The sequence below is a fragment of the Garra rufa genome, chromosome 6, assembly GCF_049309525.1.
Source record: "Garra rufa chromosome 6, GarRuf1.0, whole genome shotgun sequence".
NCBI classification, from domain to species: Eukaryota; Metazoa; Chordata; class Actinopteri; order Cypriniformes; family Cyprinidae; genus Garra; species Garra rufa.
In genome coordinates this window covers 3,653,461-3,680,755 of record NC_133366.1, presented here as the reverse complement: position 1 = coordinate 3,680,755, position 27,295 = coordinate 3,653,461, and the positions used below count along the sequence as shown (strand labels likewise).

At 41.0% G+C, this 27,295-nt stretch overlaps 2 protein-coding genes and 1 long non-coding RNA gene across 3 annotated transcripts; 1 reads left to right on the top strand and 2 right to left on the bottom strand.

Moving 5' to 3' along the window:
• LOC141336308 (B-cell receptor CD22-like) lies at positions 1 to 26,701 on the bottom strand. The gene is made up of 11 exons (XM_073841878.1): positions 26,689 to 26,701; positions 26,392 to 26,646; positions 26,050 to 26,304; positions 25,688 to 25,945; positions 25,325 to 25,582; positions 24,963 to 25,220; positions 24,595 to 24,858; positions 24,423 to 24,516; positions 666 to 714; positions 472 to 552; positions 1 to 381 (listed from the first exon to the last, which is right to left on the bottom strand). The coding sequence occupies exons 1-11, from the start codon at positions 26,699 to 26,701 to the stop codon at positions 277 to 279; spliced, it is 1,890 nt and encodes a 629-aa protein (XP_073697979.1). The 3' UTR covers positions 1 to 276.
• LOC141336229 (B-cell receptor CD22-like) lies at positions 903 to 3,278 on the bottom strand. Its single transcript, XM_073841784.1, has 5 exons — positions 3,242 to 3,278; positions 2,185 to 2,364; positions 1,841 to 2,092; positions 1,293 to 1,547; positions 903 to 1,216 (listed from the first exon to the last, which is right to left on the bottom strand). Exons 1-5 carry the CDS (start codon positions 3,276 to 3,278, stop codon positions 903 to 905), a joined length of 1,038 nt encoding a protein of 345 aa, XP_073697885.1.
• Positions 4,391 to 6,646, top strand: LOC141336736 (uncharacterized). Its single transcript, XR_012355727.1, has 3 exons — positions 4,391 to 4,530; positions 4,996 to 5,088; positions 5,449 to 6,646. It is a non-coding gene; the product is annotated as an uncharacterized lncRNA (long non-coding RNA).
• Positions 26,702 to 27,295: the final 594 nt, after the last annotated feature.

The window sequence follows — 27,295 nt, the reverse complement described above, 5'->3', positions numbered from 1 at the left end:
TCAGAGCAACTAGAGACTTTAATACACACAAACAGTGCCAGATATTGAGTTTAACATGAAAGATATATTTGTATGTGCAGCACAAACATAAAAATGTGAAATAGGCTATAATATGCATTAAAAAACAACAATTCTGCAAACCATTATAAGATCGATTACAGTATACTTCAACAAGATTTAAGAAAGTTATCAATAATGAAATAAGCATCACAATATGATATATATGAGTTTCTGTGGAGCATATTTCCATATGAGCAGTAATACTGTGAGGAGAGTTTAATGTGGATCTGCTGAAGCTCCTGCTAGAGTCTCATATTCAGAAGATCTGGACTGAAGCTGGAGAGCCGTGTAGATGTCATCAGGAGCTCTGGAGTCACCAGACTGTAAGAGACAGATCAACAAAACAGCCTATGTTTACAGTATATGGATCTGCTGAATGCGAGTGTAAAAGTGTTTGAGACATTGACTAACTCTGATCGTGCTGTAAATGTCAGCAGATGTTCTGGACACTGGATCCAGAGCTGTGTATGTATCATCACTCGAGTCAGCCGTCTATAGAGAAAGATTTCCACACTAATTCAGATCAAGTATTTTATTTGTAGTTCAGTGCAACAATATCATCAAATATTGCAGTTGTAGATGGAGGTGTGTTTTTGCTGACTCGCCTGCTTTTGATTCACATCTTCAGTTCCACCTTCTCTTCTCCTCTTCCAACTGAAAACAGGAGAAAACTATTAAAAATGTGTTAAAATACATCAAATAAAAAGTGTCTAGACAAACTCCACTCACCTTATGAACACAATGATGAGGATGATGAATCCTCCACATCCCGCCACAATCCCAGTAACTGTGTGCAGAGCAGCTCTCTGACCCCCTGAAACCACATGTTCATGAAGATCATTTCACACTAGAGACTGATGAAACTCAAAGAGTGTTCGTTTATAGTGAATACCTCTAACAGTGACTGAAACAGATGCTGATCTCTCAGATCCATGTTTATTCTGAGCCTCACAATAGTAGAGTCCACTGTGACTGGAGTTAAAGCTGAAGATGCTGAAACTCTGTTCAAATCCAACAGCTGAAGTTTGATTCTCCTTAAACCAGCTGAAGTTCAGAGCAGGAGGGTTTGAATCACTGCTGCAGATCAGAGTCACTGAATCTCCCTCCACTATTTCACCAGATGGACTGATGGACACTGAGACACTCTTTAAAGGATCTAAAAAGACAAAAAGTGTGACAAATAATAAAAAATTTTATCAACCATATTTGATCAAAAATAAAGGCAGACTTACACATGACATTCACAGTCACAGCAGCAGAGTCCTGAGATCCATGTTTATTTTTTGCAGAACAATAATAGTTTCCACTGGCCTCAGACGTAATGTTAGTGATGCTGTAGGTGTCGGCATATTTCAGAAATGTTTCTCCTTTAAACCAGCTGATTTCTGCAGGAGGGATTGCAATACTATTGCAGCTCAGAGTCACTGAATCTCCCTCCTCTATTTCAGCAGATGGACTGATGGACACTGAGACATACTGTGGAGGATCTAGATGAAATATATTTAAAATATGAACATAATTATTTTATTTATACCATGACTTTCCATCATCATTATCAACCCAAGGGTCATAAAGGGTCTCTAAACATAGATTTTTGATTCACATTTATATAACAATATATATTATTAGGTTATTTAAAAAAAAAAAAAAAAAAAGTCTAATTAACAAAAATGTCTGGCAGTCTGATTGGGCCTGGAACAAATTTAAACAAATTTAATCTGAATAATATGTAATACCAATTTCATATTTCACAAATGTTAATTAATCAGTTTGTACTCACAATCAACCCTAAGATAATAATTTGGAGATTTCAGATGTTCATTTCCTTTTACAGCACATTTATAGTATCCTTCATCTTTACGACTGACTGACCAAAGGTGGAGCTGATTCTCTTTCACAATTCCTTTAGTTACTATCTGTGAGTATCTGTACCAGATGAATGTTGTTTGTTCAGGCAGAGAGCAGCTGCTTTTACATGTCAGAGTGACTGAATCTCCCTCTTTCACACTCTGCTGTGTCTCCAACTGTAGGTCTGACAGAACAACAACAACAACACTATGATTCACCATCAGATTAATGAAACTCAGTGTCTCATTATACACTAGACTAGTATACTAGCTCTACCTGTGACGTCCAGCTGAGCTCCAGAAAGCTCTGTCCATTCTCCACCCTCAGTGTTTGTAGTGTTTGTAGTGAATCTGCAGTAGTACATGTGTTTATCAGCTTCTGTTACACTCCTCAAAGTGATACTGTAAGTGTCTTTATATTCACGGACACACTGAACTCTTTCTCTGTTGTTTGGGACTAAACACAGGTGAGGTAAAGATCCAGTTTTGGTCCAGAAGACTGTTTTGAGCTCATGGTCAGGAGGATTTTTCAAAGTACAGGATATTTTCACTTTTGATCCCTTTAATGCACAAATATATGAAGGCCTGTAATCCACTCCCCAATCCTGTTGACTACCGACCCCTGAAACACAATACAGATGTTTTTATTTTATTTTTTTTTGTTATATCCATAACGTGGAAGTAAGCCTATGGGTGAGATTTCCTGTTTATTATCTGCTATAGGGAAAGGACAAAAACAATAACAACATGCAGTAAACTGTAAAACTGTTTGCACAACAAACCAGTGTGCTCATAACTAAGATAATACTTAAAAATGATATTTTAAGACACAACAAACAAGAAAAAGGTAAGAAAAAGGTGAATGTTTTTTACATTTTTACACTGTAAACCCTAATGTTGTCTTTACTTAAACAATCAAGTAATGTTGACTAAACATTACTTACAATTTTGCATGTTGGTCCTGTCACTTAAAAATGTGAGTTAATTTAACTTATTTACCATCAAAATGCATAAACTTAAGATTTTAAGTGTTGTGAGCTCAAAATCATGATTAATCCTTAGAAAAAAAAACATTTTCAAAAGGTCATTTTCACAAATGTAGTCTTTTTGATTGTAAAATTCTAATACCATGTGCAAGGTCTTTTCTCTTTTTTAAATCAGAAAACAAATGGCTTCAGTTACAATTATTCACCATAATTGGAACACATTTGGGCTACTTATTTTTATTTATTTATTTTATTTTTTTGTGACACTGGGTTGCACAGTTTGATTTGAAAGCTTTTAAGCAAAGCCGAGGAGCTTCTACGCCCTTCGGAGAGGCGTGCAAATCATACGATGCCCCACATCCACATTCAGCTGTGGTGCGTGCATTATGGTAAAAACAAGTGTTTTGCAAGAATTTTCTTTTTACGCTTGAACCAAATATTAACAGCACAAAGTACGCCAATCTTTATGTGATCCATATAGTAAACTAGTTTGTAAACTCTACAGTGAGCGCAAAATCACATTACAACTACTAATAGCGAAAGTGCTTTACCGGAAATCTGACATATTATTATAGTTTGAAAATGGCCCGCGCTTACATGCTCACATTTCGCAGTTCTTTATTTTAATGTGATTGGCCATGCAAGGAGTTCCGCCTAGCAACAAGAGAACTGATTGGTCCTTTTGCCGTCGTCTGTTTTGTTGATGACACCAAGTTTGAAGACGGATGTTTTTCTTCTATGTTCGGTAAGTAAATTATGTAAATGTAAATATAAAGTGATGATTTTGAGTGAAATATGCTTATTTAAATCCTTGTGGTACGTTTCTATAATAAAAGACAACACAGCCATGGTCAAACTTTGAAAGCGTAGCCATCAAGTAACGTTAACGTTAACTTATGTGGATTTGAGATGGTATGATAACTGAGATATCAAATTAGTCTTTATTTGATTTGTAAAACTGAAACATATTAGTTAATTCACTTAATCATAGTGTAATCGTGTATTTCTGTGGGAAAGAGCATGGCAGCCACTTCTGAGATCAATTAATTAACAATATATTGTGCATAATGTTATCAAGGTATGAATGAAAAGTCGACAATTTTGACTTGTACAGAGCATTTGTAAAGTATGCACATTTAGGTTTATTTTTGGATAACGCTGTAAGACTACAATCTTAATTATAGAGTCTTTTTTTTTTTTACTGATTGTTAAACTTATTATTTTCAACTTTTCTGTTACAGGTTACATGACACAATGACATGTGGAAATGTAAGTATTGTGTTTTTGACTCTGCAAGCATTTTTGTTCAGCAAAATAAAATCATGTGTTTTACAACAATTTTCTTTTCTTTTCTTTTTTTTAGTGGTCTATTCCTTTAACATGATAAAGAACACCAATTCTTAGCCTTCATTATTTACTAATTATTTATTAGCCTGTAAAGCATTTCTGTGTGGAAGCTAATGTGATTAGTGACCTGATGTTTCCCCCCAGGTTTGCATGGAGTTCAACAGAATTATAAGCAAAAATCTAAAGCAGGAATTCTAGAAAAACCTGGACAGACACAGTTCATGGACCTTTGTAAAACCAAAAGGGGGTCTCCTGGTCAGCGCTTGTTGAACTTTTTACAGCAAATAAAGGTCAGTAATTATTTGTCTTATTTAACATAACTTGAAGGATGGAAACCAAAAAACGGAAATCCTCTATCATTTCCTCACCCGCAGTTGTTCCAAACCTGTATAAATTTCTTTGTTTTGCTGAAACCAAAGGAAGATATTTTGAAGGAATATTTGTAATCAAACTATTTTGGTGCAGCACTGACTTCCTTAGTATTTCTTTTTAGTATGTACATGTAAGTGGTGCATCAAAACAGCTTGGTTTGGAACAAATTTAGGGTGAGTAAATGACAGAATTTTCATTTTTGGGGGAACTATCCCTTTAGAAGTATTTATTTTAACAATGTAATTCATTTATTATTTTCTCATATCAGTAATCTGTTATGTATGATAATCTAATATTTAATTTATATCACATACCAATGCTTAAAATAGATTGATATTGAGTTTTTTGGCTTTAATAGAATTTCATGTTTTCATGTTTTAAAGTCAGCCCAGCCAACTGAGGTCCGAACCCTTGTTCTTCGGGGACTGCCTATCATGCTTGGAGATGATGATTCTTCTTTCTTCCAGTCATGTTTAGTAAGTAAATCTGTTCTTAAAAGGGGTAGTTCACCCAAAAATTATTACCCCATGGTTTACTGACCCTCAAGCCATCCAATCAGAGTTATAATAAAATTTATCCTGGTTCTTCCAAACTTTTTAATGAGAGTGAATGGGGGATGAAATTTTGAATCTCCAAAAATTCCATCCATCCATCATTAAACTGCCCAACAAGGCTCCAGGGGGTTTGTATCAGTTTGTTTAAGAAAATATCCATGTTGGATTAGAATTAGTGGCACATCGGGCATCCATATAGTGGGCATTCTGTTAAACATGCATTGATGATAAACCTTGGACTTCTGATCACAATACTATATTTATACCTCTTTTTTTCACTAGGTATCTGATCATCACAACACTATCCTTGATGTGCCAGTGGGGATCTTATTGGAGGACACTGATCTTCAGTCTTCCAATTCCTTGCATTTGACTTCTTCAATTGGAATAATTCTTGAAGGCCAAGTGGTGATGGACAAAGTGCAGGACCTCCCACAGGCAATCTGACTTCTCTTCGGTCTGATATACGCACTACACCTGAATTAATCAAGATCACTCACCAACAAGATTGATTTCATCTGGCGTGTACTAATGCCAATGGGACAGAATGCTCTCAAGCCAAGAGTGCAGTCTCTGGCAAACCAACTTTTTGTTTAAGAAATCACTGTGATACTTTAACATTCTTTGTTTTGAGTCTCCCCCCTCCCTTAATTTACTCCATTATTTATTTTATAAAGAATAAAAAGAATGTTTAAATTGTTAAATGCAGAGTTCTACAACTGATGTGTCGTAGTTAATTTGGTATATTGTTACACCTCTGTAGTGTGGTTTTGACAGTAATATTTCAGTATTGTTTTTGATGAAATTTTGGTGAAATACACAATATGCTGAGTATGTTTTATTTTAGTTTGCTATGTTTGCACAAAGCTTAAATAGTCAAATGCAATGTTTACATTAAAATAAATACTTGATACTTGAGTGAAGTATATATGTGACCCTGGACCACAAAACCGTCGCTGGGGTATATTTGTAGCAATAGCCAAAAATACATTGTATGGGTCAAAATTGTTGTTTTTTACAAAATTGTTGAAGTTAAAATCATGTTCCATGAAGATTTTTTTGTAAAATTCCAACTGTAAATATATCAAAATGTAATTTTTGATTAGTAATATGCATTAAGAGCTTAATTTGGACAACTTTAAAGGTGATTTTCTCAGTATTTTGATTTTTTTGCACCCTCAAATTCCAGATTTTCAAATAGTTGTATCTCAGCCAAATATTGTCCTGTCCTAACAAACCATACATCAACAGAAAGCTTATTTATTGAGCTTCTATATGATGTATACATTTCAGTTTTGTAAAATTTACATATGTAATGTTCACATATGTGCATAGAGTTGTACAATTGATGTACTGCACTAGTTTAATTTTTTTTTTCCACCTTAAGGTGTGGCTATAACTGATTTACATTACAGTATAGTGTTTACTGTATTTATTAATATTGTGACATCTTGTCAATAAAAAAAAAATCAAAGATTAATTATGCTGTTCATTGTTTTATTTCAGTTCGGTGTGTGCACTAAGAATGCAGTCAAAAATAAGAAAATTGTTCAAGTTTCAGTTACTTTCCATGTTGAGTTAACTTAAATATATAAGTACATTTGAACATAATCGTTTAAGTACATTGAATAAGTACAAAGTTTATTGAACTGAACGATTTAAGTGTAGTCTACAAAACCGCAAAGTTAAATAAACTTAAATATGCAAGTTTTGGGAGACTCCATTACTCAATTAAATTGAGGCAACGAGTTTACTCAATCACTTTAGTCCAGTCAACTTATTAGGGTTTTCAGTGTATAGATTTTTGCCATTATCATAGCAGCTCATAAGACTATAAACTACAAAGTGTGAAGAGCTTTTCAAAGGGTGTTAAAGTGTTTGTATAGTGAGTGTAACTGAAGACTCACCCGCAGTCATGATCACGAAGATCAGAGGAAGAGACGTTATCAGAGACGTCATCTTAGTGACTTCTGCAATCATAAAATATACACATATGATATTATGATCATCATCTTGATAATTGATAGAGATCATGATGATTTCAGATTAATTCATTGATCATTGAAGGCTTGACGTATGATGAGGATGTTTTTCATGTCAGGACTTGTATGTAAAGAGCTTCACATATATTTACATATGGATACAACTGATATTGAGCTTCTGGAGTGAATATCAATTCATCACCACACTTTTACAAATATGAGTTTCATCTCTACAGAATAGTCTTATATAATGCTAAATAACGGTAAAATGGTCTTACCGCGCTGCAGTGTCACAGTCTCAGTGCCGACGCCAAAATGACAAAAACATCCGCAGCTTGAAGAGTCAAACGCCTGCATTTTTCACACTTTAAAATGTGCAGTTAAAATGTATGTCTTCCTCTTCCTGGGTTTGTGTGACCATCTCAACTACACAAGAACAACTCGAAAAACTAACCTGCTCTTGTCTTATGAAGAATTCAGTATTGTTAAATCTTTGGGAGAGAATATGTGGAACATGTTTGCTTTGAGAAAGAACTGTGTAAAGATGCTCATCATGGCTGAAGGAGTGTCTGATCACATTTTTAAGAGATGAAGGTTTACAACTTGTAGATTCACTTCCTCTTTCTATTTCAAACTCTGTGTTTAACATGTGAAGCGATGGCGCAGCACAACCACATGTACTATGGGTAAATATATTGTGTTTAAGTGGGTCAGTTTCTGACAGACAACACAAAAACTTACACTACCAGACTTAGAACAGATAGAAGAAACCTGAGAACCTGGGACTGATTACTCATAACTTTTCTGCACTTCCATTGACTTTACTGTCATCTGGTGGTCAAAAAGATAAAGCGCACTTTACTGCCTGTAGCAGTCTGATTGTTAGACAGTATGCTGATTTTAAAAGCAATAAAAATTATCAAAGTAATTGTTGTAATTTTTTTATTTATTTTACAGTGTGTTAACTTACCTGTACTTACAGTGTTCAGAAAACACTGGAAAATATAAGGTAATTGTATGGGTTTGGGTTAGGTTTAGGGGTAGGTTCATAGTTAGTACCTAGTTATTACCCATTTGTTATCCTTTGACAAAGAAAAGTGCCAAAAAAAAACAGCGCAAACACATATCAAACACACTGACTTGTTTTAGCAGTGTCAGCAAAATTGAAAGGGGTCTAAGACTATCTAACCACTTATCTCTCCCAGTTTTAAGGCCAGGGACAATAAGAAGCAAAAACAAAACAATCTAGGTTCACTGTAAAAAATATTGTGGCATTAACCTCTTAAACTCTGTTTCAAAATGTTGATGCTTCATTTACATGACCTTCCAGCCATATATGGTCTCATTTGAAAGCTTAGAGTCTCCTCTTTACTGGGAATACCATAATACCATTTAGCTTTATGATACATAAAGTAGTAAAATTATGCTTAGAATTTATGTCGTACCACACACAAAATTCTGCCTAACGATTTTGAAGAATTATTACAAAGAATGTGTTTTTCTTATATTTTTCACAAAACAGACAAGTCATATATCACAAGAAAGCTCATTCTCAAGAATCTGACCATGTAAATCATTTTATTGTGTGACAAACACAGATCAAATAATCTTCAATTGAATCAGAATATTACTATCGCGCTGATGTGACCGAGCCCGACCCGAACCCGAGCATCCTTTCTAAATATCTGTCCGAACCCGGCCCGGCCCGTCGGGTTCCATCGGGTACCGTCGGGCTCGGCTCGGGTATCCATCCTCTAGTGTGTGTGTCTTCACGGCTGACTGACAGCGGCTTCAGTAGATCAGATTACAGTCTCCGGCCGCCTGCAGTGCTGAATAGAGGTGTGAACGATGACAGCTCTGCCTCTCCAGACGCGAAGAAGAAGAAGAGTCATGGAGAAGTTCCGGGTCACAAAAGATGCTTCGACGGTGCAGGGGCTTTTGGGATATGTAGTTTTTGGACTCTCACACCGTAGATATGTGTCTCAGACGAATAAAGCGGTCGCCATTAGCCAAAAAAGACGCTAAATGAATAAATAACGGGCCGTTTCCATGGAGAGCAGAGGATCCGCGGCTCATAAGCGCGTCTATAAGTATTACAGTGCTTCTATTCAGGTTTGTTTTATTCTTATAATTAGTTTGAAACGTAACGGACGCCAAAACAATCTGCTAAGCTATGTATTGAGTGTATATTGAATATTGACAGTAAAGTACAGTAGGTGTTTCAGTAAATACACAGGCAAACATAAAAATGAAACATAATTCAGTCAATAATCATGAAAAGTGCTATGGTACATAGTAAAATAGGATTCTAAGGGGTAATGTGCTTTATAACACCTGTTTTTGCAAAGAAACAGAAGGACACTTTTAGGGGGAAAAAGGGGGGGGGAAAGGGCCAATTCGACTCCCTTCGATTATAATTCAATAACTTCCAATTAGAAACTGTTATATGAAAAAATCTTTTTTCTGATATATCCTGAGACCTAGTGGAATCAAACAAAACAATTTGCAAATAGCTGAGACACCCAAAACCTGAATAACAGACTTTCAAAAAAAAACTTCTGAAAAAAAAATCAAAAAGCGCCTATGTTTTTTTAGTTTTTATTGTAATATTTGAAACCTATATAATGTTATTTATAAAGAATTACACTGATATTATGTAGTTTAAATGGTTTTCTATACAATGAAACCATTTTTTTTTCTCCATTGTATGTGTATAGGGGAACCATTTGAATTTAGGTAGGCCAAATGCAGGCGGAAATCCCCCAAATAGCTGCAGAGCTTAAATAAGGGGTTAAATAACAGGAATTTACTGGCAGCAGGGTTGAGTAAGATAACCACAAATCCAGCTGCGATACCAAACAGCACCACAGGGGGATGACAAAACACCACTAAAGCAGCAGCTTTGACCTGACTGCATACTTACTATAGGCCCTGGTTTAAAGAGCTTAACTCTATATATTAATATATGTACAGGATCAACAACAGTTATTGAGCTTATATAATAAACCAAACAAGCATTCACCAAAATCAACATACTTTATTTTAATTACTGTTTACTCAATCCTTTCTACAGATGCTCTTATAAATTTAGTTTAAACGCGTCTTACTGTGCTGCAATTAGTCTCACTGTGAACGATCACAAATTTAAAAAAAATAAAGAGCAGAGAAGAGCAGCATAATGCTTTATACAACAAAGACAAGAACTACAAAAGAACACATTCGTTAACGGCAAATAAAGCATCATACTATTTACTATACTATTTTGTGTGAGAATGTGTGAAACATGTTTGCTTTGAGAAAAACTAATATCTATTGGCAAAGATATCCAGTCATTCGATAGCTGCTGTTTTCTCACAAATGCAGTTTATACAGCGCAATGAAGCCTCTCCTTCATACAGAAATTTGTTTTGCTAAGGATGGTGAACATCAACTTTCTTAGTTTCACTTTCTATTTCTCACACAAATTATATTTAAAGGCACTGCGCACGATCACACAAGCTTTAACACAAACGTCCAAAAAAAAATAAAAAATTGACCCTATTTATTTTCTTAGTGCATCCGATGGATAAAATAAAATCCCGTTTCACACTTTTCTTTTGTATCTTAAGCTAAATACTTGCTAAATTTGATCGCAACTTCTATTTCATGTCGACTGACTCCAGTGTAGAAAAATGCATGTTCGCATGATTTAGTTCCAGTGTAGTTCATCAGATGTTCAGTTTTAGATGAGACGATGTAATTTTCAAGCAACTCAATCAATCAATAGATCACAGAGGCATCATCAGCCATTTCATCATTTGATCTGAACGATAAGAAAACCAGGCGAATTAACCAGACTAATATGCACCCATAAAACCTTGTTCATCTAAGCTATATGTGCCTCAATTTCTTAAGAAAAACTAGAGAGTTAATGTGTTTGTTCACATCATGATGCTAGAACTGATGAAGTGAGTCTTACTCGGCAGAAACAGCAAAGCGGCCACGGTGATCTCTCGCGTTTCCATTCTGACATTAGGCCTCTGTAGTCGTGTTCCCGTTGTTTCTGAGGAGCTGGATGGTGGCGTACTGAACTTCATCTTCCTCTTCAGCCCTCTGTCTTTTGTGAGTGACGCTGGTGACGTACAATAACTCATTCGGATTGGTTGCATTTGAAGGATGTGCGCTCGTCTGATCTGGCACAACTGTGCTGTTGCTTTCCAAAATAAACACACAGTCCGGATGATCGCATTGTAATCACAATTATAAAAAAAAAAAATATGCTGAAACAGATGCTGTTCTGGACTTGCCTGTTTTGAAACTCCACCTTGGACGCCAGAAACTCCTGTTTTCCTGCTGAAGAGAAGGAAAAGGGAAACATACAGTATGTCACAGAAAGACTAAGTTTAGGGTAGAGTGAAGGAAAACGCCCATCTTAAGGACTGTGTCATTTTTTATTTCTGTGAAACAGTTAAATGTGTTCAGGAAAGTTAAAATAGTTTTAGACAATGACATAAATTATAAACAAAGTGTGAAAAATGTCCAGAGTTTTCATGTTATTAGATTTTTAATGAAAATTCAATTTGTATCAAGGGGGCCTAACCCTAACCCACATATTTAAACAAGTTTATTTAATGTTAACTTAATTAATTTGAAGGAAAAACAATGGATTTGATGTTCAGAACAGAATACAGTAATTGCCCGCTGCCCCCTAGGGGCCGTTTTACCCCACTGACTGTGTTTGAGAAAAAAAAAATTGTCATTCTGAAATATAATTTTATTTTTATTAAATAACACATACTTCCTATCTACAGGCTCTACTGTTCTCATATCATATATAACTGTGATGTTCTACAAAACAAAACAACAACAACACTTTTTTATTTCTGAAAATTATCATTTACTGTGAAATCTGTTTTCTCTCTGGTATAAACAGTGTAAGCTTCATTGTGAAAACTTCTGCATCACTCTTGTCAGCGTTGTCCATGGACAATAAAACAATACAATAAAAATGTATCTTGAGTCTGTAATAAAAGTTTGATTAATTGATTGATTCTCTCTCTCTCTCTCTCTCTTTCCATCTGTCTGCCTGTCTAAACTTAATCTGCTATCAACGACTCAAGCGTTGTTACTAGGTTTAAAAAAATGACGTTTTGGAATTAGCAAAGAAGGCATTGGATGAGCTGCGTAAGGAATTAATTCTACTCACAATAGCGGTTTAAGGACAAAACTGGATGAATGCCTTGAAATATATCATCTGATCGATGTCTTGAGGTGTGGTAACCGTAGTATAAGCAGAATAATTTACTTCGGGCCGTTGAATTCTAAGAAAATAATGCACACCTGAGGTGTAACGGCCGCTCCGCTTCAACGGCCCGTCGTCAATTATTCCTTACATATAATTTAACTGATCTGACCATCTGTTGGCAGACACATGAACACAGACATTTAGTCCTAAAAGCAAACATCAGTATCTTCTTTCACATCCCTACATTTCACAAACTCTTGATCAAATAAACTCTTATACCTTGTTCACAGCTTTCTTCTCCAGTTCCCAAAGAGCACATTATGAGTTTGACAAAACAGACATGTTAAGTAGAATTGGCAGTGGTTATAGAACTTCATGTTTTTATGCAAATGAGTCTTATTATTCATCTATTTTTTGTACATTTCTCTGTTGAAATTAATTCAGAAATGGAAGAGTCAGTCAGGAACATATATTATGTGCAAACTTTCATGGAATCAAAAGCACAGGATGGTGAGATATCAAAGAGTCTTTAAAAATCAAGCACAGGTAACCCAAAGGGAAGGTAGTTGTCAATACACTAAATGTAAACAAGACTGAAAACAGGAAAAGGATGAACTAGTACTCATACAATTACCATGACCACACAAAGAGAAGGTGGGAAAAGAACAGAGGAAACCAAGGCAGACAGGAAGTAAAGAATACAAACTAAAAGTCCATTAAACTGAAACTAACTGAACATAATGGTGACAAAAACATGCCTCAGAATTGCAGACAATGAATCGCTGTTCCTACAAGCCTAATGGATGAAAACAGATTCAAGTTCAGTAAGATTCAATCTAAAGAGTAAAAGACGATTAAAAAGTAGAAGCACAGGTAAAGTTAATATGCAGTAATCTGAGTAGCTGTCACTTCATGTTATTTTGAATTTAACTCTGTCCATGAATAACTGATATCTGGTAATTCTGTCTGTCATTACTGATCACAGAGCATATAATACTATATATTAATCAGAGAAATGAGGAAGAAATAAACAGCCTCCAGGATGGCAGACTTGTTTGTTATATTGTAAATGAAAGATACACAACACAACAGAAGTTCACTAAACAGTTACTATAAGAATGCAGACAATCTATGAAGAAGCAGTATAAAGATATGTAATAATTAACAATCAGTGTTATAATGTGTTATAATCTCCCTCCACTTTTTCAGCAGACGGACTGATGAACACTGACGTGTTTTGAGGGAGATCTAGAGTTAAAACATGATTTTTATTTGAACTTTAATTTGAACTTCAAGCAAAATGGTCAAAAATGTTTTTCTTCACCTGTTATTGCAACAAAGATCATATTTAAGCTACAAAACCCAGTTTAGAATTAGACTTCTATCCTTTTTTGTTTCTTCAGCCACAACTCACGCCAGGACCTGGAGAAAGCTGTTCATGTCTAGTTTAATGCTTTTAAAAGCATTTCAAAAAGAATTGGACTCTGGTAAAACATCTATAAGATCATCTAGGTATTTAGTCAGAATGCATGGTTAATGAATAGAAAAAAATGTACTTCAACTGAGAAAAAACAGTCAGATGGTGTAGTTACAATATCTACCAGCAGGGGGCTGATGAGGCTATTCTGACAGATTGAAGACATTAAAGCCACTCCACCAACTCTTTATTGCAGTTTATAGAGTCCAGGGCAAATAAAAAGGTAAAAGAAGACCTACTTACACACAACAGTGATGCTGACAGAAGGAGAGGGCAGATGCTCATGTCCTCTGATAGCGCAGCTGTATCTGCCAGAATCACTGCGCTCCGACTGAAGCTGGAGAGTTTTGTTCTGGATGTTTAAAGCCTGTCTATTTTTGTACCAGATGAATCTGTCTGTCAAACTGTCAGATTACCTGCTTGAAGAGCTGAAAGAGAAAACACATATATTGTCTGATATTTTGTACAGTTTTGGCAAACGTAAAGATAAGATCTTTCTAACCAAGTTCTAAAAGTACTAGTAGTTTCTGTTATAAATCTGAAACAATAAGTCATCTCATCATGTTCAGTGACGTTGTGCAGTCTGAGGATGGGGGTTTTGTTTTGTCTGTCTTCAATGTATTCAACCCTATCTTTATACTTGGGGTATTCTTTTAAACTTTTGATCTCCAAATCTGGCATCTTTATCCAGTATGTATCAATCAATTTATACTGCTCAGGGTATCTATATGAGCATAACATGTTTACTATGGATCCTTTGAGAGTACATATTGATTCACATTCCAGTTCTCTCCAAAAACTCCTGAAATACTAAACATGGAGCAGCAAAGCTTATTTATGCATGTAGCTGAATAAAAACAATAATTTGTTGCTGGAGAGATGACACACAAACTGTGTGAAAAATGTAAAAAGTACTACAAGATGGTGTTGCAGAAAAGCAGAAGTGATCACGCTGACACAGAACTGTGCAAACTGAACACATCAGCCATTTAAAGGTGCTGATTTTAAATAGATTTCAGCCATTTTGCCAAGCACTCTCTCCAAAGCTCCACAATCTAAAAGAAGTGTAGAATGGATACTTAACACATGCTTTAAAAAACACAAAACACTGTGACTGTAACAGCTGTGACTCACCAGATATCAAGAGCAAAAAGTTCAGAGAAAGAATAGTCGTGCTGACACTCATCAGCACCTGAACCATCACAGCTCTATAAATAAACATATAAATACACACACATCCAGTTTATAAACACCACATCTAGCAATAAAGCTTCTGAAAAGGGTTTGTATTTGGTTAGTACAAAAGAACAATTTTAATAGCACAAGTGCTGCTCAGAAACTGCCTTGTGACTTGTTTTCACACAAAAGACCAGCAAGAGCAGGGCTGAAGTGGAGGTGTTACATTGCTGAACTGCTTAACTGTGGTTACATTGCTCATGCGTGTTAAAAATTAGCCTCAAACAAGCTTAAGCCTTTTCCTCTTGCCTTTCCTTTTGTTTTTTTCTTTTTGCATCCAGTATAGAAAATATCACTGATTATAATGGGTTCTGTTGGCTTTTGCTGTGTCACATACACATCTGGAGTAGGCACGGCATATCAAGACTTAAACACTAACAATGAATGAGAGCTTAAAAGCTTCGTACATTGCCCAGCTGATCTGCTACCAAATCATATTCATCATAATATTAAATATCTACATGTTTACCAAGCTTAAAATGCAGCATCCTCAGGCCCTGTGATATAAAGGTTCACTAAGGGTCGTTTGGTATAACATAAGCGAGAAGTGACCCAACCACAAACATTTAGTACCAAAAGCTATCAGCGTCTTCTCTTTCACACCTCTTTATTTCACAAACTCTTTATCAAATAAAACTCTCATACCTTGTTTGCAGTAGATTTTTTGCTTATAGTCAAAGTGTAAATGGTAAGTTTGAAGACTAAACAGATGTGTTAAGCAGAGGGGTATAAATGATAACACTTCCTGTCTCTATGCCAATAAGTCTCAACTTTGAAGAGAAAAAATTGTAAATGTCGCTGTAATAGCAGACCAAATGGCAAAAAAGCTGCAAGTGAATGGACACTGTCAATTATCAGTCAAAAGATTCTGATTAAATGACACTCAGTGCTGACTTATATAGGCAGTCAGTATAAAACTAGCCCAACTCCGGCGGAAAATTGTAGACTTGGCAACACTGGTTCTGTTTCGGATTGTCTATTTTTGTTTTTGCCTGTTTGATTCCACCCATTGCAGGTTTACCCAACAGTATATTCACACCCTGGGTTGCCAGTTGGTGGAAAACACAGCTTATTGCAGCCATGAAAGCCGGTAAACAAACTGGGTCAGAGATTACAGATTCTACCTGACCTAAAAAGCCTCAGCGTCCATCTAAAAAGCTCCAAGACCAGAGGCAAGTAAATCAACTCATCAACTTAGAGAGTAAGGCTTGCTGCCTTCCATTGACATTTTTTTTTTTTTTTCACTTTAATTCACTTCAAACTATGGTTACAAGTGATGTTCCCTTCCGGGAACTCGAGCCGCGTCATGGAACGCTATGGGGAACGCCATTGGCGGGCCGCACTCTGAATCATGTCTACAACCAATGAACGACGGGGGTGACGTCACAGGCGCGGTGACGTCACCGACCAGGAAGTATAAAGCACGTGCGTTTGAAGCCGGCGGCAGCTTTTGTCATTCAGCGAGAGCGCTCTATGTCTGTGTCTGTCTCGAAGCCATTCTGCTGTTTTTTCGTGCCCAGTTTGGTACACTTTCATTTGAGTAGTTATGGCTTCAAAGCAACCTTTAAAAAGAGTTTTGTGGCGGTGCAGCGCCCACATAGGCGGTGTGTTCCTCCCTGCCAACGTTTCATTGTTGGTGGGGATACACACAGCCTATGTGTGGTTTGCTTGGGGGCGGAGCACGCACAGTCAGCCCTCGAAAAGGCTGGCTGTCCGCACTGTGAACGTTTGCCAGTGCGGGTGCTTCGCTCCCGGAAAGCCCTCTTTGAGGAGGGGGCTTTCACCAGCGTTCCCCGCGGGTCTGGCCCCGCTTCCGCCGAGGCGGAGCGGCAGCTGCACTCGTGGGGTTCGCAGCTCGATCTGCTGGAGGGTATGGAGACGGGTGAACCCCTATCTCCGCCCTCACTCAGCGGATCGAGCGATCTCCTCCTGGATGTGGAAGCCCGCACTGCGGTTTCTTCCCCCCGGGAGGGGATCCCAGAGCTTCTCTTGTCTTCCTCCGAGGAGGTTGACTTTGAGAGCCTGGATGTGCAACCACCACCGCCACCCCGATCGCCTCACTACGAGGAGCTGATGGAGGTGCTGACAAACGCGGTCGCCAAGCTTCACATCTCTTGGCCCGCTGAACAAAGTCAAACTTATGAGCCGCAGCGAAGCCGATTGGATGATCGCTTCCTGCGGACAAAGTCAGCACCTCCTAAGCGGAGTCTTCCCTTCTTCCCCGATTTACATAAAGAGCTTTCTAAATCGTGGGAGAAGCCGTACTCTTTCCGCCTCTTTAACCCCTCTGAAAATTACGGAAACGTGGGGGGTGCGGAAGAGCACGGATATAGGACGATGCCACGGGTTGAACAGACGCTTGCGGGCTATCTGTCACCCGGCTCGGCGTCGTCCTTGAAGGCTCCGCCCTTGCCCACTAAGCCTTTGAAAGTTACATCTAGCTTAATGGGCAAGGCGTACACGGCAGCAGGTCAGGCTGGTACATGCCTACACACTATGGCAATCCTCCAAGCGTACCAAGCCGACCTGCTAAAGGAGTTTAATGATGGCGAGGAAGTCAACATCACAGAGATGCGTAGAACCGCAGATCTCGCTCTCCGCGCCACCAAGGAGACCGCCCGAGCTGTGGGGCGGTCTATGGCAGCCCTGGTGGCCGCGGAGAGGCATCTCTGGCTGACCCTGTCCGAAGTCAAAGAAAAGGACAGGGTCACGCTCCTGGATGCCCCCCTGGATTCAGCCGGCCTCTTTGGTGCTTCGGTCGACACAGTTGTCGCCAGGCACCAGGAGGCCCGCAAACAGGCGGCGGCATTCAGGACATTTCTTCCTCGCCGGGTTTACTCCTCTGAGGCTGCTAGACGGGAGCAGCCTCAGCCGTGTACCAGCTCCTCTCACCGTGAGGCACAAAAACAGAGCGTTGCCACCCGTGCTCCTCCGGCCAGGCCTAGAGGGCGGGGTCAGCAACGCTCTAAGCCGAAGGCCTCGAAGAAGAAGCCCGACCTGAGGGTCGTCCTTCAATCTAAGAGGTCTTCGGCCAAACGGCCCTGACGGTTGTGGTTCAGGGCCGTTGAGGGCAGCCCCTCACGAGCAGGTTTGCACCGTACCCTCAGGTGCGGGTTTCAAACCCCCTCGTGGCCCTCAGGAGATGAGTCAGCTAACCCTGCCAGTGTTACAGGGCGCGGCGCTCTCCCGCGAACATTCTCTAGCTGTTCCGCCTCGAAACGTAGCGGCCCTGGAGAGTTCGCAGCCCCCGCGGGGGTCTACAGAGGAGCTAGTTCAGGAACTCCCTGCCAGTTCTCTGCTACAGGCTTCCGAATTAGTTCCTCAGAGAAATCCAGACACCAGCCTCGAGAGGCTGGTACCCTTAGTAAACTTTCTGGCAGCGTGGAAGCTACTGCCAAATGTTACAACGTGGGTCCTGCGTACTGTAGAGAAGGGTTACGCTATTCAGTTCGGCGGCAAGCCGCCGCCCTTCAGCGGGGTATTTCCAACTTTAGTAAGCCCCGAGCAGGGTCTGGTAATGGAACAAGAGGTAGATACTCTTCTGAGGAAGGAGGCCATCGAGGTGGTCCCTCCTCAAGACAGGGAATCCGGGTTCTACAGCCGTTACTTCATTGTTCCGAAGAAGGATGGGGGGCTTCGGCCCATCTTAGATCTCAGACTGCTAAATCGCTCAGTCAGAAAACTGAAGTTCAAAATGCTCACTGTCAGGCAGATCGTGTCACAAATCCAGTCCGAGGACTGGTTTGTCACGATAGATCTAAAAGACGCTTACTTTCACGTCTCCATCCTTCTTCAACACAGGAAGTTTCTCAGGTTCGCTTTCAGGGGCAAAGCGTACCAATACAGAGTACTTCCTTTCGGCCTAGCTCTCTCACCCCGGACGTTCACAAAGTGTGTGGATGCTGCGCTGGCTCCACTGCGACTCCAGGGCATCCGCATACTCAACTACTTAGACGACTGGCTTATTCTGGCCAGTTCGGAACAGTTAGCGGTTCAGCATCGAGGTGCTGTTCTCGCTCACATACAAAAGCTGGGGTTGAGACTCAACGCCAAGAAGAGCGTCCTCTCTCCATTACAGAGGACTACTTATCTAGGCGTGGTGTGGGATTCATCCACGATGCGGGCACAATTGTCACCTGCTCGGATCGATTCCATACTTACTGCAGTAAATGCGGTCAAGCTAGGCCAGTCACTCACTGTCAAACAGTTCCAAGTACTGTTAGGTCTTATGGCAGCCGCATCCAACGTGATACCTTTTGGACTGCTGCATATGAGACCACTGCAGTGGTGGCTCAAAACCAAGGGGTTTTCCCCGAGGGGAAACCCATTCCGCAAGATCAAGGTCACGCGGCGCTGCCTACGTGCCTTGGCCATGTGGAAGAAACCTTGGTTTCTCTCTTTGGGGAGCGGTCATGAGTGGCCGCTCAGCCCAAGGCCTGTGGAGCCCTCACCACCTCTCATGGCACATAAACTGCCTAGAGATGTTGGCTGTGTTCCAGGCCCTCAGGAGTTTTCTACCAGACCTAAGAAACCGTCATGTGCTGGTCCGTACAGACAGCACCGCGGTAGTTTATTATATAAACCATCAAGGAGGTGTCCGCTCACGCCCCTTATTCAAGCTGGCGTACCGGATGCTCCTGTGGTCTCAAGGAAAACTCCTCTCCCTGAGAGCAGTCCACATTCCTGGACGTTTGAATGTGGGAGCAGACGTCCTGTCGAGGCAGGGGCCGAGGCCCGGGGAATGGATGCTTCACCCAGAGGCGGTGAAGCAGATCTGGAGAGTGTTTGGCCAGGCACAGGTGGACCTTTTCGCGACTCAAGAGACATCGCAATGTCCCCTCTGGTACTCTCTAGTTCCTCCAGCTCCACTGGGGCTGGATGCCATGGTACAGACGTGGCCGAGGCTTCGTCTGTACGCCTTTCCCCCGATCGCTCTGCTCCCGGGAGTTCTGGAACGGGTCCGCCGGTTTCAAGTACGGCTGTTACTAGTAGCCCCGTACTGGCCGGCCCGAGTGTGGTTCTCGGACCTGATATCTCTCCTCGACGGCTCTCCATGGGAGATTCCCGTCAGGAGGGACCTCCTGTCTCAGGCTGGGGGCGCAATATGCCACCCCCACCCAGAGAAATGGAGGTTATGGGTGTGGCCCCTGAGGGGGCACAACTCATAGGAGCGGGTCTCTCAACTGAGGTTGTCGAGACCCTTCTCCAATCCAGAGCTCCCTCTACGAGGAAACTGTATGGCCTCAAGTGGAACTTATTCGCGAGATGGTGCCGCGAGCGCCACCTAGACCCAGTCAACTGCCCGGTTGGTACAGTTCTGGAGTTCCTACAGTCTCGCTTATCCGCTGGGCTAGCTCATTCCACCTTGAAGGTTTACGTGGCGGCTATAAGTGCCTACCACGCCCCTCTAGGTGGCCTCTCAGTAGGCAGAGAGCCCCTGGTCATACGATTCCTCCGCGGTGCGCTCAGGTTGAGGCCTCGAGTGACACCCAGGGTCCCCACGTGGGACCTGGCTGTGGTCCTAGAAGCCCTATGTGCGCCTCCATTCGAGCCCATAGAAGAAACTACAGATCGCATACTTACCCTTAAGACAGCGCTTCTGATAGCCCTCACCTCTCTTAAGAGAGTTGGGGACCTGCAGGCCCTTTCAGTGGCCCCGTCTCACTTAGAGTTTGCCCCAGGGATGGCCAAGGCCTTTCTGTATCCCAGGGTCGGGTACGTCCCGAAGGTCCCCTCCCTAGCACCACAGCCCGTAACGCTGCAGGCGTTTTATCCTCCTCCATACGTGGAGCAGAATCACAGGAAGTTGAACTGCATGTGCCCAGTCAGAGCCTTAGACGCATACGTCCACAGAGCTGCCACGTGGCGTAAAACAGAGCAACTGTTTGTCTGTTACAGCCCCCCTAAGAGGGGGAGCCCGGCTTCAAAGCCTACTATTAGTAGATGGATCATCGATGCCATATCTACTGCTTATGAGTCCTCTGATCTCCCCTCTCCCTTGGGACTCAAGGCTCACTCTACTCGAGGTCTGAGTGCCTCGAGAGCTCTGACGGCAGGTGTCCCTATCCAGGACATCTGCAATGCCACCCGCAGGTTGGTCCACGCCCCTGACATTCGTCAGGTATTACGAACTTGACCTCAGAGCCGCTCCAGGCTCAGCTGTGCTCTCGGCCTAGTGCGCTAGGCCTAGAGAGTCAGCCACCTCCCTAGCCAGGAGGAGACTTCGCAAGGCGCCTTCTTTCTACGGAGAGAAGAGAAGTCACTTCGCCACTAAAGAGATCTGCAATGTTACCTTTTGTCCGCGGAAAGCTAGACAAAAGCCCTTACTCTCATGCCCTGATGCTGCCATCAGACCCAGTCTTACTCCCTCTCGTTCTGGGCGTACTCCCAGACAGAGGACTAAGATTCCTCGTGTGCCTGCGGGCCGAGGACTGCCTTCAACAGCTGTCCGCTGAGTGCTAGACAGTGGCATCCGGTCCCTCTTGTTCTGGCTAAACCCCAGACAAAGGACTAAGACTCCTCGTGTGCCCGAGGGCCGAGGGGTGCCTCTTGCACTGGCTGGCGAACCAGGCAAGGGGTCCACGGTTCTCTTGCGTGCCTGGAGGCCGAGAACTGTACAGCCCTCTTGTCCGCGGAATGCTAGACAATGGCTTAATTGTCCTCGTGTTCTGACGCAGTGTGCTATCAGACCGAGTGTAGTTCGGTCCCTCTGGTATTCTGGCCTCATCCCAGACCAAGGACTAAGACTCCTCGTCTGCCTTAGAATAAGGCCGAGGAGTGCCTCACGCGCTGGTTGGCTACCACGCAGAGGCCCCTACTGTCTTCCCCGTGTGCCCGAGGGCCGGGGATTGCAGTGCCCTCTTGTCCGCGGAATGCTAGACAATGGCCTATTCCCTCGCGTCCTGGCGGAGCTCCAGGCCGAGCCTTGGATCCCTCTTGTTCTGGCTGTACCCCCAGACAAAGGATCACCCTCTCCTCGTGTGCCCGAGGGCCGAGGAGCCTTGAGGTCAAGTTCACCGTCCTCGTGGGTCTGCGGACCGAGGACTGCCTTACACCATCTGTCCGCCGAGTGCTAGACAGTGGTCATTCGGTCCCTCTTGTTCTGGCTAACTCCCAGACAAAGGACTAAGACTCTGCGTGTGCCTGAGGGCCGCGGAGTACCTCTCGTTCTGGCTGGCGACCAGACAGAGGAAGACCTCCATTCCTCGTGCGCCTGCGGGCCGAGGAGCACTCTTGGGGTCGAGTGCACTGTCCTCGTGGGTCTGCGGACCGAGGACTACCTAACACCATCTGTCCGCCGAGTGCTAGACAGTGGTCGTTGCAGTCCCTCTTGCTCTGGCTACTCCCAGACAAAGGACTAAGACTCCTCGTGTGAGCCGAGGAGCACCTCTCGCTCTGGCCGAGGCCAGACAGAGGTAGAACCCCATTCCCCGGGTGCCCGGGGAGCACTCTTGAGGTCGAGTGCGTTGTCCTCTTGGACCGAGGACTACCGTATACCATCTGTCCGCCGAGTGCTAGACAGTGGTCATTCGGTCCCTCTTGTTCTGGCTATTTCCCAGACAAAGGACTTAGACTACCTCTCCTCGTGTGCCCGAGGGCCGAGGACTACAGGGCCTCCTTGTCCGCGTAATGCTAGACAAAGGCTCTTTTTACCCTGGTTGCACAGACACTACGCAGGGTTTGGTAATCATGGGAGCGTTGGTAGTCTCGTTCCCCATAGCGTTCCATGACGCGGCTCGAGTTCCCGGAAGGGAACGTCTCGGGTTACTAACGTAACCTTAGTTCCCTGAGGGAACGAGACGCCGCGTCTCGGACCATAATTCCCGCACCCTGCGGCGCTCGCTTCATTCCTTTGAGCTGCCGCCGGCTTCAAACGCACGTGCTTTATACTTCCTGGTCGGTGACGTCACCGCGCCTGTGACGTCACCCCCGTCGTTCATTGGTTGTAGACATGATTCAGAGTGCGGCCCGCCAATGGCGTTCCCCATAGCGTTCCATGACGCGGCGTCTCGTTCCCTCAGGGAACTAAGGTTACGTTAGTAACCCGAGACGTTTTTGTTTGAATGTCAGTAACAACATCAATACTCTCAATGACAAAATAAAAATAGATATCTGGAAAAAAAAACGTCTTATGAGCAGATAGCTGAAAATGATTATAACTTGATTAGGCTGTTTATAGGAAAATAGACCAGAGCGGCAATTGTCATATTAATGTCATAATGCAAAGAAAACCTTTTTGACAATGTTAAAATTGAATGTATTTAGCATTAAATCACACAGTATGACACACAAAAGACAACATTTGTTCTACATTGACTGTACAAAGTGAGAACTAAAAGGCCTGACTATAACAGATCTGAGTGAAGGCAGTGTGTGATATTGAACTTAAAGCTATTAATGTCTAAACAGCAGAACAGTCCCATAAATGTGTAAATGTATGAAATCAAGAGGAGAGGGAGCTGGGAACATGACCTGGGTTGGACTCAAATCCAGGTCACTCATGAGCATCAATAGGATCCGGCTCTGACCACAAGTTCTTCATTTGACTGAACTGTAGATCACATCTTCATATCTAGGGAGAAATTAAATGAATATGTTAATATGGCATTTCAGAAAGTCCCACCAGCAGCTGACAATTCATCATTTTGATGACACAAAAACAAGAGGACTGATAAAGCATTGAATATGTTTCATTGGGGTTCAAATCGTTTCTCACCTGTTGGTATCAGACGGAGGTTGCAATTTAATGGTCTCTTCAGTCTTGTTCATGTCTTTCTTCTTGAAGTGGACACTGGCATATTGAACCTCTTCAGCATCTCCAGAATCTTTTTCTGTTTGTTCTCTCCCAGAGCGTTTGGGTTTTTTTGCTTTAATCTTGGCATACAGATCATCCGTCTGTTTGTCTGATACGAGTGAATACACTGGATCATCGTTGGTCGGAGGTATTTCTGCTGATCTGCCAACATGATCTTCCTGCTGTTTCAAAAAATAACATAATCAGACAGATATCGCAAGATCAATCTGAAACATCATGGTAAATATTTGTCAAGCAACAGTATATGATTTTTTTCTTTTTTCTTTTTAGTTAAAAACATTTTCAATATCATGTTACTTTTGTTTTGTAGATTCATGTATGTATTATTAAACTTGCCTGATTTTGTCTGACAACTTCAGTTCCACCGTCTCTCTTTTTTCTGGAAAAAAAATGTTTTTTAGAAGGTACTGAAAAGTAATTTATTGCAAGTAACATTTAATATTTTGCAATTAGTTTAACAAACTATGCATTCATTTTAACTTTTGAAATGACTTTTGTAATGCAGGAGCTCACTTAATAAACACAATGATGATGATGGTGATGATGAGGACGAAGATCAATCCTCCACATCCCGCCATAAGCCCAGTAACTGTGTGCAGAGCAGCTCTCTCAACCGCTGAAACAAGATGTTCATGAAGATCATTTCACACTAGAGACTGATGAAACTCAAAGAGTGTCTGTTAATAGTGAATACCTTTAACAGTGACTGAAACAGATGCTGATTTCTCAGATCCATATTCATTCTGAGCCTCACAATAGTAGAGTCCACTGTGACTGGAGTTAAAGCTGGAGATGCTGAAACTCTGTCCAGATCCAACAGCTGAGGTTTGATTCTCCTTAAACCAGCTGAAGTTCAGAGCAGGAGGGTTTGAATCACTGCTGCAGATCAGAGTCACTGAATCTCCCTCCACTATTTCAGCAGATGAATGAAGGTTTACCACAACATTTCTTGGTTTGTCTGAAGAAATAAAAATAAAACGGATTGGGTAAATTATTTAATAAATCACTTAAACCAGACATTTTATTATTATAGTTGAGAATTTAACATCAGTGTTCACTTACACATCACATTCAGCATCACAACATCAGAGTCTTTCTCTCCATGTTTATTGATGGACTTGCACTTGTATTCTCCACTGTGATCAGAGCTGATGTTTGAGATGCTGTAGATTTTTCCAGATCCTACAGACTTTCCTTCCTTAAACCAGCTGAAGTTCAGAGCAGGAGGGTTTGAATCACTGCTGCAGATCAGAGTCACTGAATCTCCCTCCTCTATTTCAGCAGATGAAGTAAGGTTCACCACAACATTTCTTGGTTTGTCTGAAAGAAATAAAAATAAAATGGATTGAATAAATTATTTGATAAATCACTAAAAACAGACATTTTATTATAATAGTAAGAATTTAATATCAGTGTTCACTTACACATCACATTCAGCATCACAACATCAGAGTCTTTCTCTCCATGTTTATTGATGGACTTGCACTTGTATTCTCCACTGTGATCAGAGCTAATGTTTGAGATGCTGTAGATTTTTCCAGATCCTACAGACTTTCCTTCCTTAAACCAGCTGAAGTTCAGAGCAGGAGGGTTTGAATCACTGCTGCAGATCAGAGTCACTGAATCTCCCTCCACTATTTCAGCAGATGAATGAAGGTTTACCACAACATTTCTTGGTTTGTCTGAAAGAAATAAAAATAAAATGGATTGGGTAAATTATTTAATAAATCACTTAAACCAGACATTTTATTATTATAGTTGAGAATTTAACATCAGTGTTCACTTACACATCACATTCAGCATCACAACATCAGATTCTTTCTCTCCATGTTTATTTCTGGATCCGCACTTGTATTCTCCACTGTGATCAGAGCTAATGTTTGAGATGCTGTAGATTTTTCCAGATCCTACAGACTTTCCTTCTTTAAACCAGCTGAAGTTCAGAGCAGGAGGGTTTGAATCACTGCTGCAGATCAGAGTCACTAAATCTCCCTCCACTATTTCAGCAGATGAATTAAGGTTCACCACAACATTTCTTGGTTTGTCTGAAAGAAATAAAAATTAAATGTTTTGGATAAATTATTTGATAAATCACTAAAAACAGACATTTTATTATAATAGTAAGAATTTAATATCAGTGTTCACTTACACATCACATTCAGCATCACAACATCAGAGTCTTTCTCTCCATGTTTATTGATAGACTTGCATTTGTATTCTCCACTGTGACCAGAGCTTATCTTTGAGATGTTATAGATTAGCCCAGATCCTACAGACTTTCCTTCCTTAAACCAGCTGAATTCTGCAGGAGGGTTTGAATCACTGCTGCAGATCAGAATCACTGAATCTCCCTCCACTATTTCAGCAGATGGACTGATGGACACTGAGACGCTCTTTGGAGGATCTAAAAAGACAAAAAGTGACATGCAGTATGACAAATAATTAAGAAAATAATTAAGCATTTCTGATCAAAAATTAAATGCAGACTTACACATGACATTTACAGTCACAGCAGCAGAAGCCTGAGATCCATGTTTATTTTTTGCAGAGCAGTAATAGTTTCCACTGGCCTCAGACGTAATGTTAGTGATGCTGTAGGTGTCGCCAGATTTCAGAAGAGTTTCTCCTTTATACCAGCTGATTTCTGTAGGAGAGTTTGAATCACTATTGCAGATCAGAGTCACTGAATCTCCCTCCTTTATTTCACCAGATGGACTGATGGACACTGAGACACTCTCTGGAGGATCTAGATTAAATTAAAATATGAACATAATTATTTTATTTATACCATGACTTTTCATTATCATTATCAACCCAAAGGTAATAAAGGGTCTCTAAACACAGATTCTTGATTCACATTCATTTAACATATTATTATGTTGTTAAAAAAAGTCTAATTAACAGAAATGTCTGGCAGTCTGATTGAACAAATCTAAACTAAATTCTGAGTAATATAATCTGAATAATCTGTAATACATCTTTCATATTTCACTAATGTTAATGAAACAGTTTTTACTCACATTCAACCTTAAGATAATCATGTGTAGACTTCAGCTGTTCATTTCCTTTTACAGCACATTTATAGTGTCCTTCATCATGACGACTGACTGACCACAGCTGAAGCTGATTCTCTTTCAAAATTCCTTTAGTTACTATCTGTTTGCTTTTGTACCAGATGAATGTTGTTTGTTCAGTCAGAGAGCAGCTGGTTTTACATGTCAGATTGACTGAATCTCCCTCTTTCACACTCTGCTGTGTCTCCACCTGCAGCTCTGACAGAACAACAACAACAACAACACTATGATTCACCATCAGATTAATGAAACTCAGTGTTTCATTATACACTAGACTAGTATACTAGCTCTACCTGTGACGTCCAGCTGAGCTCCAGAAAG

Excerpts from the sequence above, each read along its gene's own strand:
- LOC141336229 (XM_073841784.1), bottom strand. The coding sequence starts at position 3,278 with ATGCACGCACCACAGCTGAATGTGGATGTGGGGCATC. Across the intron at positions 2,365-3,241 it reads GAATGTGGATGTGGGGCATC|TCCCAAACAACAGAGAAAGA; the intron begins GTATGATTTGCA and ends ACCTGTGTTTAG. Across the intron at positions 1,217-1,292 it reads TGTGACTGTGAATGTCATGT|ATCCTTTAAAGAGTGTCTCA; the intron begins GTAAGTCTGCCT and ends TTGTCTTTTTAG.
- LOC141336308 (XM_073841878.1), bottom strand. Across the intron at positions 25,946-26,049 it reads TGTGATGCTGAATGTGATGT|ACAAACCAAGAAATGTTGTG; the intron begins GTAAGTGAACAC and ends TATTTCTTTCAG. Across the intron at positions 25,583-25,687 it reads TGTGATGCTGAATGTGATGT|ACAAACCAAGAAATGTTGTG; the intron begins GTAAGTGAACAC and ends TATTTCTTTCAG.